We start from the raw sequence: 21,613 nt of genomic DNA, 5'->3' as shown, positions 1-21,613 counted from the left end.
CCTTCATTGAAAGATTTTTTTGGGGTAATGCTTTTCTTTTGATTAAGGCTAAGAGTTAAGCATAACTAAGAATAATTAGGGGCACAGTCTCAATGACTGACGGGTTGGTGTGTTGTAGATGTTAGCCGTTTTATTTATTCTATATTTGTATATTTGCATGTTGTACTCTCCCTCTCTTTTACATGTAGCGTCCCTGTAGAGTGATTAGAAGTCTGTCCATCTTACTGAACAGAAGTTATTTGAATATGTTGGACTGGAGTGTTTTTCATCACCTCACATTAACTATCATTGTTTTGGTTTCCTGTTTGCTGTTTGTGTTCACACATTAATGTCCACTTGACAGAAGCACAATGAGCTGAATGTTTCCTCATACACAGGCTGTGTTTACACTTTATTCACACTGATTCAATAAAAATCATTCTGCTTTCTTTAGAGTTAAAGATAAAAAAAAAACCATTCCAATAAAAACAGACATGAAGGGCTGTAAACAAAGATAACAGCCGTGTAGATACTTTCCATTCAACAACAAAACTCCCATCATGCCCTCTGAAGTCCGTTTCCATGGATACCTGCAGACCTCAACAGCCTCACCTGCAGGTAAGTGCTGCAATATGACAGTCTGACAGCACTGTAGTCCACATATATATTAAACATCCTCTCTGTCACTGAAGCAGTGCAGAGACAGTGACGTCCATAAAGTCCTCACACAGTCTGTAACGTCTGTCCGCAGTCATTTAGCTCTCTCAGTCTCCTGCAAGGCTCTCAGCTGCTCCTCTAGAGTCTTCATCTCCTGCTGCAGGGCCGACACCTGAACACAGCACAAAGGGTTAAAGCACAAACATCTACACAAAACGTGCAAGTGTGGCACAAAATCCAGAAAGGTATGATCTGTTTTCCCTCAAAGAAGCATGGTGAAAACAGATCTAATACAACATTTTAACAACTTCAAATAACCCCACGCATGACACTCACCTTGCTCTCTGTCTGCTGTCTGACGTGAGCAGGGACTTTGGTCTGGTAGTCTGGAGACCGGACTCTGTTCAGGGTCTCCTCCAGCTTCAGGACCAGTTTGTCTCTGCGCTGAGAAAGCTGCAGCATCTGTTTGTTAAAGTTTACTCCACTCTGAGAGACATCATCAGGAAATACAGAGAGTTAGAAATCACTGCCATAAAACCCACAACAGGAAACACATAAACATACTGATCTGGGAAATGAGGCAACACTTCCATTCAAATGTCACATTCAGTGTCTCATAATCATGGTACAGTTATTTTAAGAGTACACGCTAAAGTAAAGGTTACTTCAAGACTTTACTTAGCACTGATTAGCAGCTATCTGCATCTGTGCTCACCATATCTGGACTGTTAACCTTTTTACCGTCTGACTTAAGGTCCCTGTATAATAAATAATGAATAATGAATCAGCTTTGATTACAGACTGTTCAGCTTTGATAAACTAACTCCTTGCTCCTCTCTGGCTCCACTCTTTTGTTTTCATTAACCCTTATTTAACCAGGGGGAAAAAACTCATGGATTTGAAATCTCCTTTTCAGTATTTTTCTGACTGAGACTGACAGCAGCACAGTTTCTCACTATGAGCAGCCATACAACAAACAGAGTACAAGATACATGACTGTGGTACATTGAAATACATGGAATAATTCAAACAGCAGGTATAAATCTGAATGGACCTCAATCAAATATATCAGGCAGAACATCTACAGTCTGAAGTGTCTTCCTCTGTGTCGAGTAACACCTTAAACCAACAGTTCAATAAGTTTCAGCTCTTTATGTAGTTTGTTCTGAGTGAAGAGTTCAGATCTGACAGTAAAAAGTTCCTGGGACTAAAGATTGTTAGTTCCTGTGCTCCTCAGTGTGAAGGAGGTTAAAAGGAATGAATGAAGGAGGACCTCAAATAGACGGATAAACAGGATTACACCTGAGCTTTAGTCTATCTTTGTAATACACAGTAACTTCTAGCTCTAAATACTGTTGCAGCCATAGACTGTATAAATAATGGATGAAGTATCCGTGACACGACCCATCTGTTTCTAAAGCACTGTTTTGAAGCCAATCATCGGCGGGTGCCATATTGGTAACGCTGAACGCAACATAACTTCTGTTGAGCTAGTGTGAGGTAAAGAGGCGGGCTTTGGGCCTCTTTGCTAACAGCTACAGTGTTCCTGCCTGTCAGTCAAGTCAGCCATGTCCTTATTTGGGCAAAAATAGTAATCTTAATATCTTCTGCACTGCCATGTTATAAAAAAATTCATCCTCGTACAGTGTGTGCTGATAGAGAAACTAGCTCTTCAGACCTAAGCTGTTTTTTTAACCAGGCTGTAAACATGTTTATTTCTGCTGCAAAGATTGTCTGAATGAGTGTGTATGTGGTTTCCGGTGTTTCTGCAGCCAGCCTCAAGCGGACGCTCCATGAACTGCAATTTATAACTCTTCCGCATGGGCTTCAATTTTTGAGACCATAGATTGCCACTTGGTTGACCGTCATACATCTAAACCTGAGGTTTCAACTCAACGGGACAAAAGCTAAAGTCACAGTGGCTCCATCCACTTCATTACACAACATGCTAGATTTAAACACTGGCAGTAAAGAAGCATTTGAACACATCATGCACTCACAAACACATCTCCTTCTATACAACCTGTGACCTGTCGGTTAAATGATCAGCTCTGAGTGAGAGATGTTTATGTCTCATGCTGGGAACATCACACCTGTCTGACCACATGTTTGAAGACTTTCACTGAATGTGTTTGTTTGACTGAGCGGCAGAAGCTCTTTAAGATGCAGTAACACGAGTGTTTGTAGCTCAAACTGACAACTATACATAAAGAGGATGATCTCAGGGTGCAAATATCTGATCTTAACTTTGTAGATCTAAGGTGAAGGGTTAATCTAGTAAAGGTCAGATCAGTGATGAATGAGTTAACTTGATGGGTCAATATAACATCCCTGCACACCTAAGCTAAAATTCTATGCCCGACTAGAATATTTGCAGCTTGTAACACAGCTCTTTATAGATGATTTCACACATGTATCAAACTCCCGAAAATCTCTTTTAATCATCAGGTAAAAGTCGGTGGGCGGGGTCATGGCGTTCAAATGTCTAATCACACCCAGTGTTGGTAGGAAGACAGCCTACACATTCCACAGAGAATACTGCAGCCTATTTTTTATGTCCCATCCTGAGACCTCCCATCTGTCTTTAGGACTGCATGTTTAAAAAGGGGATGGAGAGAAGTATTTTAGGGTTGCAGCTGCATCAAACTGATCCTCACCTGTACATGGAGGTGTAGCTGACAGGTGTGGTCCACCACACTGACCAGGCTGCCTTCAGGTGGTGGGATGGAGCTGCCAGAAGAGCAGCCGTCTGTATTATCAGGACAGTAAATATGGAGGCTGGAGATCCGACTCAAAGTCTGAACAGCTGATTCAAAGTGGAGGAGGACTCGGGCCTGGCTTTGTGAACACACTGCCCACACTGAGACACAGCATGGACACACACAGGTTACCTCATCATGCATTTAATCATGAATTCATGTATTTATTTCTGAATGGAGACAGACACTGCAAACATTTCACACAGCTCTATGACTCACTGTCAGGTTTCTCTTTGGTCAGTCCACACTGAGCCCGCAGTGAGCGGACCTCTCTGATCACGTCCTGCACCAGCATGAAGTCTCTTTCCTCTTCAGGGAAACACCAGTGAGCCTGACAGGAGGCAGAGGTCAGAGAGCAAACACGCGTCAGCTAAAACACAGGGAAGAGGACAACTCTGCCAAAGATAACGCCACGTCTTTTAGGAGTGAAAACAAGCAGGCTTTTTCACAAAGGAGGAAACCAAGGGAGTAAAAACATGCTACTTACATACTCTCATTTATCACAGAACTTCCTGCTTTTTAATATTTGAATACATTATTGTTGCCCTGCGTTGTATTTATTAAATAACCTGGGAGTGGAATCCAGTCTGACCTCATATCAGGGTCGTTTAGAGGAGAGGTTTCCAGCCTTTGTTCCACAGAGCTTTTACTCAAACGTTAAGGAAGGGTGACTGTCAGGTTGATTCAGCACCAAACAGATCAAAAAGGATTTATTGATTGAAACTGACTTGCTGGATAAGATACCTTAATGTCCAGCATGTGGACGCATCTTCTGACATGATACTGAATTATGAATTCAATCAATCAAAGGCAAAGCCATCACTGTGCAAACATGTTCAAACAGATTAAACATCTGTGAGTATGAATATATTTAAATCAACAGAAAACTTAACAAACACTTAAACTGTAACGAGGATACAGGATCTAATAAGCTAACTACATAAGTTAAACTCTGCTCACCTTTACGTCAGTGAAAGAGCAGCAGATATTTTAATATCTGAACAAACTGAACCTCTGCATGCACAGCTTCTATCAGGGGAAAACCTGCTCCACTTTTTGACTTTGTGAGGTTTTTAGCAGTAGAGTATCTTATGATAGATTGTAAAAATACTGCGCGTTGTGTCTGTTTGGAGGTGTGGTGTCGGTGCTAACAAGGTGTGGTCGTACCAGTCGGTCTGCGCGAGGGTACGGCTGCAGACTCAGGCTGCTCTGAGCTGCAGCTCCGCCTCTGAATGGCTGCAGCCTCTGCCACAGCTCCTCAGTGATGAAAGGCATGAAGGGAGACAGCAGGGCAAGAGATGAGGACACGCAGTGATACAGGATGCTGACGGCTGCACGCCTCGCCTTCACCTCGTCCTCACACATATTCCCTCCACCCCGCTGAGCCAGCAAAGGCTTCACACACTCCTGAGGGACAGAGAGCACAGGAGTGTTAATGACAGCACAATGTTCCCATGATGCTCTGGGACAGTCTGCTCCTCGTCCTCACCATGTAGACGTCACACAGGCTGTGCAGCCAGAAGGAGTGCAGAGCAGACGTCACAGCGTGCAGCTCGTAGGATTCAAAGGCCTGCTCCACCTGCAGCACAGTGCTGTAGAGTCGGGAGCAGATCCAGCGGTCCACACTGCTCACAGGAGACGTCTGGACAAAAGAAGGAGGAGAAACTGTGAGAGCTAGAGAAATATTTATCAAGTTCCAAAGCTACACTGCAAAAACAACAACATGCTTTATGAGTGCTCAGGTTGAATCCGAGCTTCAGTGGTACTTCATCATCGTCTCATTGTGGTTTGGTCTTCTGTTTTATGATTCTGTTCTCATTGAAAGGATTCCTGTTCATACATTGATCCTCTTTGTGCTAGTTCACTAACTCACTTCATAACTCCACACAAGCAGACCATTTAACTCCTGTTGTTTCTTCTTGTTCCTGGTCTTACACTGTGAGTATCTCAGAGTAAGTTGAATAAGGTATCTTGTATTTATCAAAGTTTCTAAAGTCTGCGCTCTCTACTTAAATCATCTGGTTGTGATTTTTTCGTTCTGTTTTCAGCCTCAAAGCAAAAACAAAACAAAGAAAAGGGTACAGATCAGCTCAGCCTTACCTTACTCTCAAGTAGCATCTCAGGATGAATGTTGAAGTGTTTCTGTGCTCACAGTCTCTTTATAGTTTGGGACTGACCTACAGTAGTAAGTGACTTTAATAACTCCTCACAAACTCTGAAGATCTTCTGCAGCAGGTTTACTAAACACAAAACCAAAACAAGGAGTTCTTTTAAACTCAGCTGTAAAGCTAACAACTTCCCTCTACAACTGAGAGATGCAAACCCAGAGACCAGTTTGAATAAATAAATCAGGACGTATTCAATCAGCTATCACTTCTTCTTTGTTTTCATATATGTAATCATATATCTGATTATTTGCACTGCCCCCTGCAGTATTTGCACCTTATTTGTCACTTAACTGCTCTTCACTCTGAACACCCAGCCCTGAGTGAAGGGAGCTGTTTCAAAATATTTTTTCTACAATCAGTTCATAGAAACAGCAAAACCATGCAGCCAGCTCGTTCGGGTGTTGTACCTCCTCCAGTGTTCCCACCAGTGCTGCGTTGTTCTCCAGAACTCCCAGAGTGAACCTGAGCGTCTGCCACATTTTATTACAGAAATGTCTACAGCTCAGAACCTGAGAGACCGACAGGCTGATGGCGTCACCTGAGGACGAGGAGGAAGATCAAAGAGTCAGACACACAAACTGAGGGGACAGAAACTGTTTTGAGTTTCATCGAAGTCACTGCTGCTCTGTCTTAAAACTCAGCCTTTTTATCTTATCTTAAAGAGTCAATCCTGCATCACACACTCTCAGCAAGCAGAGAGGAAGTTTACTCACCCTGCATCCTGTGAGAGCACAGAGCAAACCTCAGAGCATCTGTCCCACACTGAGGGATCCCCCCGGGGAAGTCTTTCCTCTGTGGGAGGCAGAGAGAGGAGGGACGCAGTGAGCATGCTCAGACTGACAGCAAGAGTGAGAGAAGAAGAGAGAGAGAGAGAGAGAGAGAGAGAGAGAGAGAGAGAGAGAGAGAGAGAGACACACACAAACAGGAGGAAGAGAGAGAGGGGCTCACCTGTGCTTCAATCGCAACCAGCTGCTCCCTGGGGTCCAGGTTTCCCTCGTTTACCTTCTCCTGGAGTCTCTGAAGGAGGATGAGGAAGATAGGAGAGATGAATTACAATGAGGTGAAGAAGAAATCACAGATGAAGGTGAAGAAAAAGTAAAAAAAATAATAAGATTAAGGAAACCAGAAATAAAAGACAAAAACATGGAGGGAGGAGGGGAAAGAGTGAGCAGCAGAAAAAAGAAACAAAGTAGAGGAAAACTGAAGGAAAAGAGAAGGTAGAAGCAAAATATAGAAAAGAAGAAAAATATATCAAAGAAAGGAAGAAGACGAAGTACAGTGAAAGAAAAGAAATAAAGAGAGGAAGAAAAAGACGCATGGAGGGGAGAGATGTCTGAGTGTTGATTCAGACACTCGCACTCCCTACCTCCAGAGAGACCCCATGAATGACGTCTAACGGGTCGATGACGTTTCCCAGAGATTTGCTCATCTTCCTGCCGTGTTTGTCTCTCACCATAGCGTGAAGGAGAACCTGAGGCATCATGGGAGCAGGAGGTAAGTCTGTAACCATGACTCAGCAGTACTGTTTGAATAATCTCTGTGTTTCGTGTGTACCTGTCTGAAGGGCAGCTCTCCGGTCAGCTCCGTGCCAAGCATCACCATCCTCGCCACCCAGAAGAAGATGAGGTCACTTCCTGTCTCCAGGATGGAGTTGGGGTAGAAGTGCTGGAGGTCAGGGGTCTATGGGAAAGGAGGGGTGAGTTCTTAAATTAGCTGCTGGGTTTATTTATTTGTCTCTTTTGTGTTGCTTTTGATTTGCTTTCCTTTTTATATTTCATCACTTCTTTTTGTGAAGCACTTTGTAACCTTGTTCAGAAAAGTACTGTTTGTATAAAGTTATAATTATCATTTAAAATACACAGTGATGTTTATGGACCCTATCATACACCTGGTGCAAAGCGTCTTGGCATGCAGCACAAGTGTCATTGTCATTTTCTACCCGATGCAGTCCTCCTGCCTAATTTTTCTTTTATGTTTAGCAAACAAATGTTAGTTATCAATACACTCTTGTCTGATACTGTAGGCGTGTCCCTGATTGTCTCAGCAGCACAGAAGGACTGTTTCAGTGGATATAACATCAATCCATGCATTGACATAACTCATACAGTGAACTGTGAGTGTTTTAGATGCACAATTGACAGAGGAGTACCTGGTCAGGCCAGCCAAGCATTGCGAAGGGAAACAACCCGGAGGAGAACCATGTGTCCAAGACGTCCGGGTCTGAAACACAGAGGGAGCACATAGATATACAGTCATTAATAAACAAGATCTATATTAAATACATAAGAGCAAAAAACTAGGCCATATGAAATGCTACCTAAGCACACTATCAGAACATATCTGAAAGGGGAATTAAAAGTAAACTACAGGTGGACAGCTAGCTCCCATTTATTCAGACTATAAATTGGCTGCTAGTTATCTTTTTCACAATTAGCTGTTTATGATCACACAGTATGGTGCCTCACCCTGAGTCAAAGTGATGTCTTCTGGTTTCACTCCATATTTAACAGCAGCTCTGTGACGGGCTTCATCCTCACTGCGTCCCCAAACCCACTGCTCTTCCTGAAACACACAACACACTTAAATTAAACACAATATGTGGAATACATCCACCACTTAATCCTCTAATCCAGCCAATCATTCATTTTCTACTGTTCAGGACTGACTGGATTAAAAAGTTAGAACACCCATCTAGTTTTAAAGCCATTAACACAGTTTTCAAATGTAGTTTCCTCTTATGGAACTACATTTTTGAACCTTCATATATGAACCCCAGTATTTACTTTCTTACCTAACATTTCCGCTCCCTCTTATCTTCTGTTGTCCATTTTTAAAACCAAGCTTAAATTGAGTATATATTTTTTTTAAATCAATGAAGATCAAGGGTTAAATAATAAAATGTGTTGCGTCTGAAGAGTTTTCAGTTGAATTTATGAAGCCTGGTTATATGAGGCTGTCTTTAGTGACACAGCATCAAGCAGATGTGTGTCACATTGTAAATGTTTGATCTAGAACAGATTGTAAGCTCCTCTTCATGCAGATATCTGTTCATAGAGAGAAATAAACCCTTTAGATTATCAACTATGGGAGCCGAGATGTCTTTAGGCTGGATTGTATTCCTCCTGCTTGTGCTCTCAATACAGACTGTTTTTCCTGCAGACAATAAAAGCCTGCCGACACCTGATTGGTCAATACCACTAGGACGACTCTCATACTAAAATCCTGACCCCCAAGTAAATTGAGATTACAGTAGTAACATTATTATAACAGTTGAATTTATCCACAGGTCTGACCTGTTGTCTGTCTGTAGAATCAGGAAGCTGCACTTGGTAAGCCGGTATCTGATGACCCCACCACAGTTGCCTGGAAACGCACCAATCACTGTTCGGGTAACAGACAAACATTGTTCGAATCAAACAGGAGCTCTTTCATCGTCACACTGCTGTCATCTCACTCACATGTCACACTGATAGCACACACAAGCATTGTTCATCCTCACACCACTGTTCGAGCCACACATTGTACTATAAAAAGGATGGATGACACGACAGCTCCCTGAAAGCGAAGCCAAAAACGTTTAGAGGTCCCCCTGCTGACTGTCTGCAATATAGGTCATAAACCCCGCCTCCTCCACGTTAACAGATAGGACATGGGTCAATCTACAAAATAAAAAAAAGGTCAAATAAATGTTTGTCAGACATGGTTTGTGTCATTATAGTTGGTTATTATCATGCAAATTTATGTCACATTGTTCTAATGACTAGTTTAATTTGAATTAGTTGTGTGCACCGGATTATCAGAGTAGAGGAGGATTGGTGAGAGGAAATGTAACACACACTAACACAAGAGTCATTGAACTTTCTATAACTGTGAGTGTCTGCTTCAAACCCACACAAGAACCTGTTCTGCTGTGAACTGGACCCACCTGAGGGAGGGAGCGACGACACTTTAGCAAGAAAGTAAATGTGAATTTGGTTGGAGAAAGTGGTGAGATTTCAATGACGCAGCTCAACCAGCTGATCTCTACTGCACAGACCCTGGCCCCAAGTTATGTCTCAAGCATGATGTGTGAGCAATGTTTTGGCTTCATTTTGCACGAAAAAGGTGAAAATGTGTCATCCATTTTGACATACTATCAATGCTCCAAACACATAAAAGACTGTCAAGGTCAGGAGTCAAAGGTCAGGAACGTACTTGATGTTGGACAGCCAGTTCTTCCAGGTCTTTGTGTAGAGGTGAGGAATGATTTCCAGCTGGCCCTCGTCCACAGCCTGAAAGAGAAACAAACAATCACTGAACTACTTTAATATTCTAGCTCCTCAGTCTTTGAGGCCCTTGTAAGGCTCTTTTAGTTTGGGCTGAATTTGGTTCCCCCTGTGGCCAAAGCTGTATATTACCTCTATTCTCTCCTGTATATTAGTAAGAGATGTTGTCTGAGGAAAAATCTCCTCTAACTGGCAACACTGACACACATTAAATATAACACCACCCTCTGACAGCACTAGCACACATTAAATATAACACTACCCTCTGACAGCACTAGCACACATTAAATATAACCGCATCCTCTGACAGCACTAGCACACATTAAAATAATTCATATAGAAACATCAGGATTAATCTCAGTCTGTTCTTAACCAGTTAAAAAATTCTCCTCCAGCTCACCTGTACAGCTTTTCTAGCCATTTCATCACAGCGGACAAACCACTGCTTCTTCAGGAGAGGTTCGATGACGTCTCCTGAGCGACTGTGTAACAGGCACGAAAATAAGTAAATTAAAAATAAGAAAACTTTACGATGTAAACTCTATTTTTATGTCAGGAGGAAAAGAAAAGCAATAAAAAGCAATCCTGGACACTGATGGTACATCTAGTTCTGCAAATATTTGACACATTTAGGTTATCACATGATGCAGAGTTGCACTGAGTGTTTACACCCCATGCCTCTCGCACTGCTGCAATACCGTCATGCCACATAAAATCACACACTGGGACGCCATTTTTATGCTTTGGGGGGGTTCAAAAAGGACAAAGGCGTAGTGACATCAAGAGTCCTGCCCCTTACTGATTTTAATTGGACAGGTCAGAGAGAGAAATGACGTTGACAAGCACAGCGGGTGATCCAAAAGTTAAACTATTTTTGACTGATGGTGTGAACCCACTGAGAGTGAACAGGTGAAGTGAAATTAACTGTTAGAGCGCCGTGGGCACAGAAACAAACACAAGCTGATGCCAAGGGTGTTTTTGTACACAAGAGAACACAGGTGCCGTTAGTGGACATAGGCCCTCAAAGTTTCATTACATGAATGTATAAATACTAGGGGTGCAACAATACGTGTATCTGTATCGAGCCGTTCGATACAGTGGTAACGGTTCGGTACGCCCTATGAACCGAACTATACGCAATTTTAGATTTATTTAATCAACTTCTGACGAGGCGCTCTGAGCTGAAAGTTCAGAGGATCTGCGCTCGACCTCTCCGGGCTGCATTGTTGAGCGCAGGTCCACTGAACTGAGCGCTCCTCCCACATTCATTCAGTCCAAGCTGGTCACGTTTGTTTTAACTGTTCTCCATCTGGGAATATATATTTCACCATACGATGGTCTGCTGGGTTCATATGTTCATGTATGTGTTTGTGAGTGCACGCCCGCACGAGAGGGAAGCACGGGTGTCCGCCGGGTCCCGCCCCCCCTTGGAAGTCAAAGCAGAATTGATTCATGGTTCCCTCTCTCATAGATCAGATCTATACCCTGTTCTTTTATTTAAAAGACTAAATATCCTTATGTTATTTATCTTATTTACATGACAGGATGCCATTTCTGTCTCTACATGGTAGCGCGTTCACAATTCTCCTCTGCTCTCTATCGCGCACGGTAGATGCGCATGCAGACAGACAGACAAACAGACAGACACACACACACACACACTCAACCCCCCCCCCCCCCCCCCCCCCCCCCCCCCCCCCCCTCCCCCCCCATGCACAGCAGAACATGTGTCAGGTATAGCTGCCCCTGATACATTTAATTGGATTTCAAAATGGTGCTTTTGAGCTGAAACAAATGTTGGTAATTTCAATAAACTACAAGTTAAAAAAAAAGGCATGGAAATGTCTCTTTTTCTATATCGAAAACGTATCGAAACGTGACAGAAACGTATCGAACCGAACCAAACCGTGGATTTTGTGTATCGTTGCACCCCTAATAAATACATAAATGTTATGACAAAGACAGAAGGGCACGAACAGACTGTCAGATGAGTGTGTGTGAGTGTTGGTGTGTGTTGGTGTGTGTACCTGCAGAAAGGTAAAGTCATGGCATGGCTCTTCTTTCCTCTGAACAGCTTCTTCTCCACCAGAGCGTCAATAACCTGCAGTCTGGCATCAAAACGCTTTACTCCCTTTCAACAGACACAAATGATCCCTTCAAATCAGACCTACCTTCACTATCTATTCATCAGATAGAAGTGTACATAGTGTGTATATATCTGTAATATTTGCCATATTTTATTTTATTTTTATTTTATTCTATTTTATCATTTCCATTATTATTGTTATTGTATTTTTAACTATGTTCGTACATTGTTGTATTAACAAAAGAATTTCTCCCAATGGGGGATCAAATAAAGTATATTTTATATCTTATCTACAGTTTAACACAACTACACACTAAGTTTAAACACAGGGTACCTGCAGCCAGTGTCCACAGGGGGGCGTCATGGTGCCATCTCCTGCGATCACAGTGAGGCGAGGTAGTGCGTGTCTCTGAGACAGCAGGAAGTCAGTGTGGTCGTGAGCAGGAGTCACTTTCACTGCACCTGAACAACACAAACACATACAAACACACCCACAGACTGGTCACATGACAGGAGGGGGCACTCACTGAGCATATGCTGGAACAGTTTGTGTTGCTGTCACCTGTTCCCAGCTCCATGTCCACCATAGAGTCAGTGATGACGGGCAGCAGTCTGTGAGTGAACGGGTGTCTGAGCTGTTTCCCGTGAAGAGTCTGAAACAGCAAGAGTAAAAGAGATCAGCTTGACCTAAGAGGTCCCATCTTGACCGAGCGGGCGGACGAGCTTCAGCAGGTTTCAGGTATCGTTAAAAGATGCTGTGTTTGAGATGTTTTAGATATACAGCCAGAGAGGACAGATCAACACAGCTCATTTCGTTCATCTCTAAATGCTACGTTAGATGGAAAAACAACAACATACAGCTTGTGCCCTGCAGCCTGTGATGGTCTCTGTCTCGCCCCCCCTGTGCAGATGTGGATGAACACTGCACACTTAGAGGTTAATTTTGTTGTCTCTTTTTTATCATTGGGTAGTGGACTTTTAATGGTACCAAAAGTAAGAACAAAGACTCACAGTGAGGCAGCTTTTTATCATCACGGCCCACATCTGTGGAACACCCTACCTGAAGATCTGAGGGCTGCACAAAGCATCAACATTTTTAAAAGCAAACTCAAGAATGACCTTTTTAGTCTTTCTTTTAACTGAGTTTTATTCTTATGACAGTTTTATTTTACCTTACTTTATTTATTTATTATCTTAATCAAATTGTAGTCACTTTTTTAAGTATAGCATCTATAGAAATCTAGCAATTTTGTTGTATAATGTACAATGAGGAGAAAGATATATTCTATTCTATTCTTTACTGGTTTCATATTTTAGTGTTTCATTATCTTAGTAATTTATTTTTATTTTGGTGAGCTTAATTTCCTGTGTTCAGTTTTAACATCTTATTTTACCTCCAGTTTTTCCTCAGTTCATTCAGCAACTTATTTTTTATTTTTCATTTATTTATCTGTATTATTATTAATATTATTATTGTTTTTGCATATATTGTGTACTTAACCTTAGGATTGTGAGGTGGGTTTAGGGGCGGGGCTGGGGGGGTCTTTTTATTTATTTTTTTATACTTTTGAATGTATTCTATTTTAAGTTGTTTGTCATTGTATTAAAAGGCTTTATAAATAAAGTCTGATTGATTGATAATTCAGATGTTTGCTTTCTTCTCGTTTCCTCTCTTTTTAATCAGCTGACTGCCTCACATATGTATCTATTTGTATTTTAGGAGTCAAAAACTCTGGACTAAACCAGATGACTGTATATAAAGTCATGTAAAATAACATGAATTAATTCACATACATCAATGAGATGATATTCTGCTAATAAGTTTGAATAAAAACTACAAGTGTGTGTTTTAAACATTTAGAGCAGGATTTAAATTTGGGGTTTTTTCACACTGTGGTAATTTCACTCCAATATTTCTTCCACCACTGATGAAGTCATATCCCGCTCCCTGATCCACACGTCCACTTAAACATCAACACACCCATCATTCACTCATACTCACCTGATATCGAGGGTCGTCGGGGTGAACAGCGACAGCAACGTCACCCAGCATTGTCTCAGGACGGGTGGTGGACACACAAACCTCTCCATCTATCACACAAAGGATAACAGTGATCATTTCACAATATATAAAAACAAAAAAATCGACCCAGACAGAAGATTTAGCATGTCTCAGACTGACTAAACTCACCCTGTCCCTCCAGAGGATAAGCAAACGTCACCATCGTCCCAAACTCCACTTTGTTCTCATAACCAGGAACAGACAGCAGAGTGTGTCCACTCAGCTCCTGAGAGTCCACCTGAAAGGAAACACACCACAGTTCACACACACATTCATACAACTGTACAATTTTTATTCATACACCAACATGATCCCAAAAACAACAACAGGTGAAAAGAGAGGAGAAAATTAAGGAGAAAACCTCCACAGAACAGAGCCAGGATTTATAACCGGCCTCAGATCTCTCCTACAAATACCTTCACTCACGGGTCAAGTTACTGCAGTTATTACACAGCAACATATGTTAACTGTTTAAGTTCTCTGATACTGCATTTTCGATACTGCCATTCCGTCACAGATAAACATACTCGGGCGGTATCGTGCTGAAAACTCTGGACTCATTGACATACCGATATGAAATTAATCCAGATGCAGAGCATATCCAAACAGAGCCCATGAGCTGACTCACTGTTAGGGTTACAGTGATCTAAATGAGTCATTCTTAGTGGTATATTGAATTAAGGTCTCATATGTCATAGTATATTTTTTGGTGTATCTTCATATCAGTAGTGTCTGGTAGTTTTATGACGCTGCATGTAAATTTAATTTCTCTGAATGTGTACCAAGACCAAGTGGCAACTTCTGTCCGCAAGAATTGAAGCCAATGCGGTAGTGTTAAAAACTGCAGTTTCCCAAGTGTCTGCTTGAGGCTGGCTCTGGAAGTACTGGAAACCACATACACAAAAATACAAAAAAGATGATCTTTACAGCAGTAATAAACGTGTTTACAGCCTGGTACAAAAAACGAGTGTAGTCTGGATAGCTCATTTCTTGATTGGCACACACTGTACAGGGGGGGATTTTTTTTCATAATGCGGCAATTTCAAAGATATTAAGATCACAAGTTTTCCATTATAAGAGGCACAGCTGACTTGATTGACAGGCAGGAACACTGTAGCTGTTGGCGAGGAGGCTCAAAGCCCGCCTCTTTACCTCACACTAGCTTGATAGAAGTTAGATTGAGTTCAGCACCAATATGGTTCTCGCTGATGACTGGCTTTAAAGCAGCGCTTCAGAAGCAGATGGACACTACGTTCATACAGTCTATGGTAAAGACCCAATGAAGAACAGGAGTTTAAAATCAGTGAAGCGTTTTCATCTCTGTGTAACCTGTCAGTTTACTGCACTTTGTTAATTCACATCATCTATCAAACAGAATAAATTCATATTCAAATGTTGAACACTGAGGTGCAGTCTCACCTCGATGTCAGAGATGGCTGACTCCAGAGAACAGCTCCAGTTCACCAAACCTTCAGATCGATAAATGAGCCCAGAGTCACAGAGACGCACGAAGGCTTCGGTCACAGCTCGGCTGAAACTCTGAAACCACATTTAAAACAACACAGCACACGTTTCTGTACACTTCCACATCAAGAGCACAGTGTGAAGAAAGAAAAGGTTGTATTCACCCACAGCACTGTGCTGTGGAGGCTAACTGACTATGATTCACAGTATTCAGGCAGATTTATAACTGTTCATTCAAAGCACGTTTGAAACTTCTACAAGGTACTTTAACAAGAACACATCTAGATCTGTGCCATCGATCTCATAGCCAAATATAAAGTGTTCAGCCTTTCTTCATAACAACAGGACAACAACAACGACAGCCCGGCATGTTGCTGAAGGGATAACAAAACACACCTGTTCAATCAGAACTGAGGAGCAGCGATGATTGTGAGCAGGATTCTTTTAATACTACACATCAAGATAAAGATTGTTTACTAAATGACTTTCTGTGGTTGTGCAGATGAAACACAGGATAATTATGAAATGATATTTAGGTTGATTTATATACATATATAAATATATATATTTTTTTGCATTTTATTAACGTTTGTTTTCGTGTCTTTTTGTGTCTTTCACATGTTTGAAATAAACACCATCAAAAAAAATCAGGTTATAGTGACTTTTCACGTGATGCCCAACACAAACTTCCACAAATGTATTCTGTTCTTTTAAGTTCCCTTCTATTCCATTCCGTTACATTCCATATAGTTCTATGCTATTAAATGCTATGCTAGTATGTTCCATTCCCTTCCTTTCAATGTTTTTCTTCTATTCAACTCCACTCCATTCAATTCTATCTTATGTGATTCCATTCCAATGTGTTCCATTCCCTTTTAATCAATTTGATTATGTGTGTTCGATTCAACTCTATTCCACTCTATCTCTCCGGTCCATTCTATGTCTATCTCTGTCATTCACATACCAACGACACTGACGCTGAGTGATGATAAAAACTGTGAGTCAGTGTTTTCAGGTTATGTTGAGTGAACCTGTGTAGATCTTCAGGTGTCCTTCAGAACAGAAGCTTCACAGTCAGCTGCTTATTAGTGTTGTTCTAAATAAAACCTCAGAGTAATGTAAACCTGTGACGGTCCTACAGCCTCCAAGTTCTCATTCTACAGTTTTAATCACAGGTTCTTCTTTTTCATACTTTATCTTCGCATTTGAACTAATTCATATAATCAAACAGCAGACATGTGAAACCCTTCTGACTCTTCTTATGTGTACAGACTGATCTTACAATACTTGAATTTCTATGATGGAGCATCATGAGAAGAATGTTTTTAAACAGGTATTTCTACAGAGCCTTACAGGATCCAGAGTGAAACAGGCCCTGCTCCAGTCCAGAGATGCTCCCAGCTTCTTCAGCTGCTGGTAGATCTCATCTCCTTTCCTGAAACACACACACACATTACACACTGGGTCAGTGTGTGAACTGGGTAAACAGAGAAGGAGTAGTGACGTGAGAAGGAAGCACTCACTCGTTCTTCCATCTCCACATCTCCTGCAGAAACTCCTCTCTGCTGAAGTCCTTTCTGCTCCTCCCTCGCTCCCTCAGCAGCTTCCTCTCCACTACACTCTACACACACGCACACACACACACACAGGTTATCAAACATGTCTCACAGAGTGTATATGGTATGAGGATTCTGTGTCCTTCCTCTTGATTCGACCTGCTTTAAAAGTGCCCAACAACTTAACCTTTAGATGGAGATGTTTAAAACCTGAGAAATCAAGAGCCGGTCTTCTAGTAGAGAAGAAAAAGTTGTCGTACCTGAGTGGCGATACCTGCATGGTCACATCCAGGTACCCAGAGGACTCTGTATCCCTGCATCCTCCTCCTGAAGGAGAACAAACACATACAGTTAATGACTGCTCCCCAAGCGCACAGTCTGACTCAGTCTGCTGTCTTTAGTGTGTTGTTGTGTTCAGGTACCATCGAACCAGAGCGTCCTCCACGGCCACAGTCAGAGCGTGACCGAGGTGAAGCGTCCCCGTCACGTTCGGAGGAGGGATACACAGAGAGAAGGTCCGGTCCACCGCCTGAGGTAAATGCTCCTGATGGACGAGGCAACAAAGAGACAAACTCATCACATAACAAGAAGAAACTTTTTCACGACATGATGCTGCTGCTGTGACACGTTTGACCTCATGTCAGTGTTCACATTAAGAGATTAGCATCATAACAGTCACTGCTCTCTTATTACACTGAGTTTATAATAACATGGAAACATCTTTTTAGGTTGATGATGGTTTCACATCAAAGCAATGATACTCGTGTGATTTGTTCTTTTCTTGTTCTGCAGCACTAAGCTTCTAGATCGTTGTGACCTAATGTCACATTACTCCTCTTTTTAAAACTGCACTGGTTACCTCAGTCATTTTAATTGTTATTAAAGCTCTTAACAGCCTTGCTCCTCCATACTTCACTGATATCCTGTCATTTTATGTTCCACCACGAATGCTGAGGATCCTCAAATGCTTCCATTTTAAATGTTCCTCATCTCTCACAAGCGCCGGCCAGAGAGCTTTCTGTTTTTATGCACCAAAGCTGTGGAACTCTCTGCCCCTGGACATCAAAACAGCGAGCTCTCTGGGTGTTTTTAAAAGTTAACTTAAGACTCTATGGCGTCCAACATTCTCCAAGCTGCCATAGAAAGACTCCACACAGACCACCAGAGTGCCCTCTTCCTGATCTTTGGGGACTTCAACCATGCATTTATTTTCTACATAGCTTATTTTGTCTTCTGTGCATACTTAAGTTATCATTATTTTCATTGTATTTGTATTTATATCTTATTAATTACTTTTTTCTATTAATATTATTTGATATTCTTACTTATTGTGTATGGGAGCAACTGTAATGAGTGAATTTCCCCCCCTGGGATCAATAAAGTATTTCTGATTCTAATTCTGATTAATATGGCTTTTAACTTTGATTAATTTCCTTTTAGCCCTGGACTGCATTAGTACTTGTATTACTTTTATAACCATTGTTTTAACATCATTATTTATTTTTATTTGTATTCTATCTAATTCTACCTTCTTCCTTTTTATTATTTTATTTTTCTGGTATTTATTTAATTTTATTTAATTGATTGACTTACTTTTAATTTATTTTATTTCATTTTTGTTTTTAAAGTATTTAATATCACATTCCTCTATCATGTTTTAGTCTTGTATCATTTTATCTGTTGTTTTGTTTTCTGTCTCTGTTCTTTTTTGAAGCACTTTGGGCTGCATGCTTGAATTTATGAGAGGTGCTATATGAATAAAAAAGAGTTGAGTTGAGGGGTCTGAGTGACCTCGACAATCCAGCGTCAGTGCAGCAGCAGGTCCCGTAACTAAAAGGAGGAATCTGTGTCTTTGGTGTGTGTTCAGGCTATCAAAGAGTGTACGTTTGACTTTAGCACATCTCATCCACCCATTAAACTAAGTTACTTTTCTAAGGAATGCCCGTTCCCGCATGATTGTCTTGCTCCATGTATTTTATGTCCATGGACACTTTCTCAAAGACTGTCATATCATGTCCTTATGTAGCTTTTAGTCATTTTTAATAGTATGGTGCTATTTGTACTTTTCTTTTCTTCTCTTTTTTGTTTGTTTGTTTGTTTGTGTTTTGGTTTCTCCTCTACCTTCTTATTCTGATCTTACTTTACCCTATTTTATCTTTGTTTAATCTTGATCTTTTTAGGGAGCCTTTTTAACATCTGGCAGGGAACTACGGATGTAAACTAGCCTTTTGGCTAACTGGCATATTTACAGAAGTGTTAATTAATATGCATGGTCCTTTTAAATAATAAATAATAAATTAAAAAAAAAAAAATGTCATTCACCCACTATCTCCCAGTTTCCTACCCTATCCACTGTCCTCTTCTCTATAAATAAAAGTGTAAAAGCCCAAAAATATCACATGAAAATAATAATATTAATTAGAACCTCATACATAACATTAATAACAGGATAACAACAATGTGCATGAAATCTAAAATGACTTGTCAGCCTCAGAGGCTCACCTCTTCATGCTGGTGTTATGAGACAAACAGCAGCTGTACAGGCTGTGCCCGTCTCTGATGCACGTCCACAGTTAGAAGATGATACAGACCTCAATGTGACTCTTTTCTTTTACTTTACTAACAGCTTAGAGGAGGAGAGGTGTAGCTCAGATCTGATGTGTCCATCTCTGTGTAATTGGAGAACTGAATTATGAACCACATCCAGGTGAGTGAGGAGCTTACTCCTTCAAGTTCAGTTCAACTTCAGCTATGATTAAAAGACTAAGTCACTTTGTTTTGATACATTTAAATTATTCATGGTTTGACGTCATTCCGTTGTTTGACTGAATGTTAATGTTGACACTTAACTGATTACTGTATGAGGTGTCAGAATAGTGTTCACGGTGTCTATTTTTTAAAGAACATAGACTCCAGGTGACGATAAAGCTGCAGGAGGGATCAGGTATTCTAATGTATAGCTCCAAAAACATACGTGAAAGAAGCCAAATAAATAGAAGAGGAGAGGTCAAAGTGTTTTTCTCTCTGAAGGCTATAACTCTAGACTATATTTAAGAGGGATTTCCTCACATGTTGCTCTGGTCTGAAGAATCCTTCTCTCTCCCACCACTGATACCAGCTGGACTCCACATAGTCTGGACTATAGGCTGATGGGAATGGCCCGCTGGTGTCTGCAGAGAGACAAACAACAGGTAGACAGGTTGGCCCTGGAAGAGTCCGAAACTAGAACTAGGGACCAGGAGTGGGGCAATATTGATAAAGCAACATATCTTCACTGACATGTGGGATACAATCATCATACCACTGACGCCAAATACAGATACTTTCATTAACAAATAAATCAGCTTCAAACAGATTTCCCTCCCTTTAACTCACTGCATCACGACTTTGACTCCCCACAGTGGCGCTCAAGACATAATCGTTACCTCTGAGGCTCGTTTTGTTTTCTTCAGGTAATCAGATATGCTGCTGTATCGCTATATCATTGTCTTCTAATTCATCAGTAATCACAGAGTCGATGTATCATGATGACCCCCCCCCCCCTCAGGTGTCAGGGCTGTAGTCACCTTTCTTGGTCCCAGGAGGAGTTAAAACGTTGTACTCTATCTTCTGCTTCTCACTCCAACTCCCTGAGTTATTTTCAGCAGTCTGGGACAAAGACATGAGATGATTTCTTTCTGATTTCACTTAGAACAGTTAGTCTTTCCTGAAGCTTATTCATACTTACACTGTGCTGCCCTGTCAGGATGGCCTCATCCCTCTGTCTCCTCCGCCTCTTTTTCTCTGCTTGGGGCCGAGGAGAGGAGTGAGATGAGGAGGAGGATGAGGAGGAAGGTTTCCCTGGGTTCCCAGTGCAGAGCCTGGTAACTCCTCTCTCTGTAAGCCTCACACTCAGGACCCGACCTGCCCTCCACATTATCAGTGACACACTAATAACACCACAAACATGCAGGGAGACACGTGTTAAAACCCCCTGCTAATAAAGAGACACCTGCTGATGATTTAGCGGCACGAGGACTAAGTTTATCCACCATGACAGGTGATGCTTCATACAGGTGAGTTCACTTACCGAACATGCCAGCTACGACCTTTAGGCTAGCTGAGATACTTCTTTACTGAAAACCCGGGAAAGTTCATCATTAAAATATGTTAATGTAATGCAAATACTTCCTTTTCGTACTCTGTAGTAATATTTTTTAAAATACACATGTACTCATTTGTTATTTTATAATCAGCATGAAGACGCTGTTTCCGGACGGACGCAACCTTTACCGACAACCGGAAGAACACATAGTCCGTCTATAAAATGATTCCCCAGGACACTTCCGCTGTCAAGGTGAAACGATACCGCATCCTGTCTATTTTTCAAATTCAAAGATAAAAGGAAACTAGAACACCTTACAGAGGCTGACCTAGAAACACAATTGTACACCACACAGCTCCGCGGTGTTGGATAACAGACGGGTTAAAATTAAATATTTATATTACTGTGACAGGATTGACAAAGGTATTAAAATTCACTTATGGATTCAGAAGGTAATCTTCTCAATGGATTCATTTCTTAAGTAAAAGTAAACATGGTGAAAGACATGTTGCTTTGAATGGAGGATCATTCTG

At 41.3% G+C, this 21,613-nt stretch overlaps 1 protein-coding gene across 2 annotated transcripts; it reads right to left on the bottom strand.

Annotated features, from left to right (window-relative positions):
- Positions 1-360: 360 nt before the first annotated feature.
- Positions 361-21,301, bottom strand: vars2 (valyl-tRNA synthetase 2, mitochondrial). Of its 2 annotated transcripts, none has more exons than XM_034705713.1 (30): positions 21,066-21,301; positions 20,724-20,925; positions 20,563-20,644; positions 20,066-20,166; positions 17,419-17,540; positions 17,257-17,323; positions 16,964-17,061; positions 16,794-16,875; positions 15,396-15,515; positions 14,106-14,214; positions 13,917-14,005; positions 12,477-12,567; positions 12,249-12,376; positions 11,856-11,959; positions 10,229-10,310; positions 9,758-9,834; positions 8,857-8,944; positions 8,029-8,125; positions 7,713-7,783; positions 7,118-7,243; positions 6,930-7,034; positions 6,512-6,580; positions 6,277-6,355; positions 5,971-6,101; positions 4,885-5,037; positions 4,563-4,802; positions 3,615-3,726; positions 3,294-3,496; positions 973-1,089; positions 361-808 (listed from the first exon to the last, which is right to left on the bottom strand). In XM_034705713.1, exons 2-30 carry the CDS (start codon positions 20,910-20,912, stop codon positions 731-733), a joined length of 3,210 nt encoding a protein of 1,069 aa, XP_034561604.1. In that variant the 5' UTR covers positions 20,913-20,925; positions 21,066-21,301; the 3' UTR covers positions 361-730. The 2 variants fall into 2 exon arrangements, with proteins under 2 accessions (XP_034561604.1, XP_034561603.1); XM_034705712.1 differs by having other exon boundaries at positions 973-1,122; positions 21,066-21,299.
- Positions 21,302-21,613: the final 312 nt, after the last annotated feature.

The sequence above is a fragment of the Notolabrus celidotus genome, chromosome 16, assembly GCF_009762535.1.
Source record: "Notolabrus celidotus isolate fNotCel1 chromosome 16, fNotCel1.pri, whole genome shotgun sequence".
Taxonomy (NCBI): domain Eukaryota; kingdom Metazoa; phylum Chordata; class Actinopteri; order Labriformes; family Labridae; genus Notolabrus; species Notolabrus celidotus.
The sequence above is the reverse complement of the archived record's forward strand: the minus strand, read 5'-3'. Positions and strand labels throughout refer to the sequence as shown.

What these genes read in the sequence shown, in the direction of transcription:
- vars2 (XM_034705712.1), bottom strand. Translation starts at nt 20,912, where the DNA reads ATGTGGAGGGCAGGTCGGGTCCTGAGTGTGAGGCTTACAGAGAGAGGA. An exon ending in ATGACTTTACCTTTCTGCAG is followed by an intron (nt 10,311 to 11,855) that starts GTACACACACCA and finishes CCTGTTACACAG; the next exon opens with TCGCTCAGGAGACGTCATCG. An exon ending in GACAGCAGACAGAGAGCAAG is followed by an intron (nt 809 to 972) that starts GTGAGTGTCATG and finishes TGCTGTGTTCAG; the next exon opens with GTGTCGGCCCTGCAGCAGGA.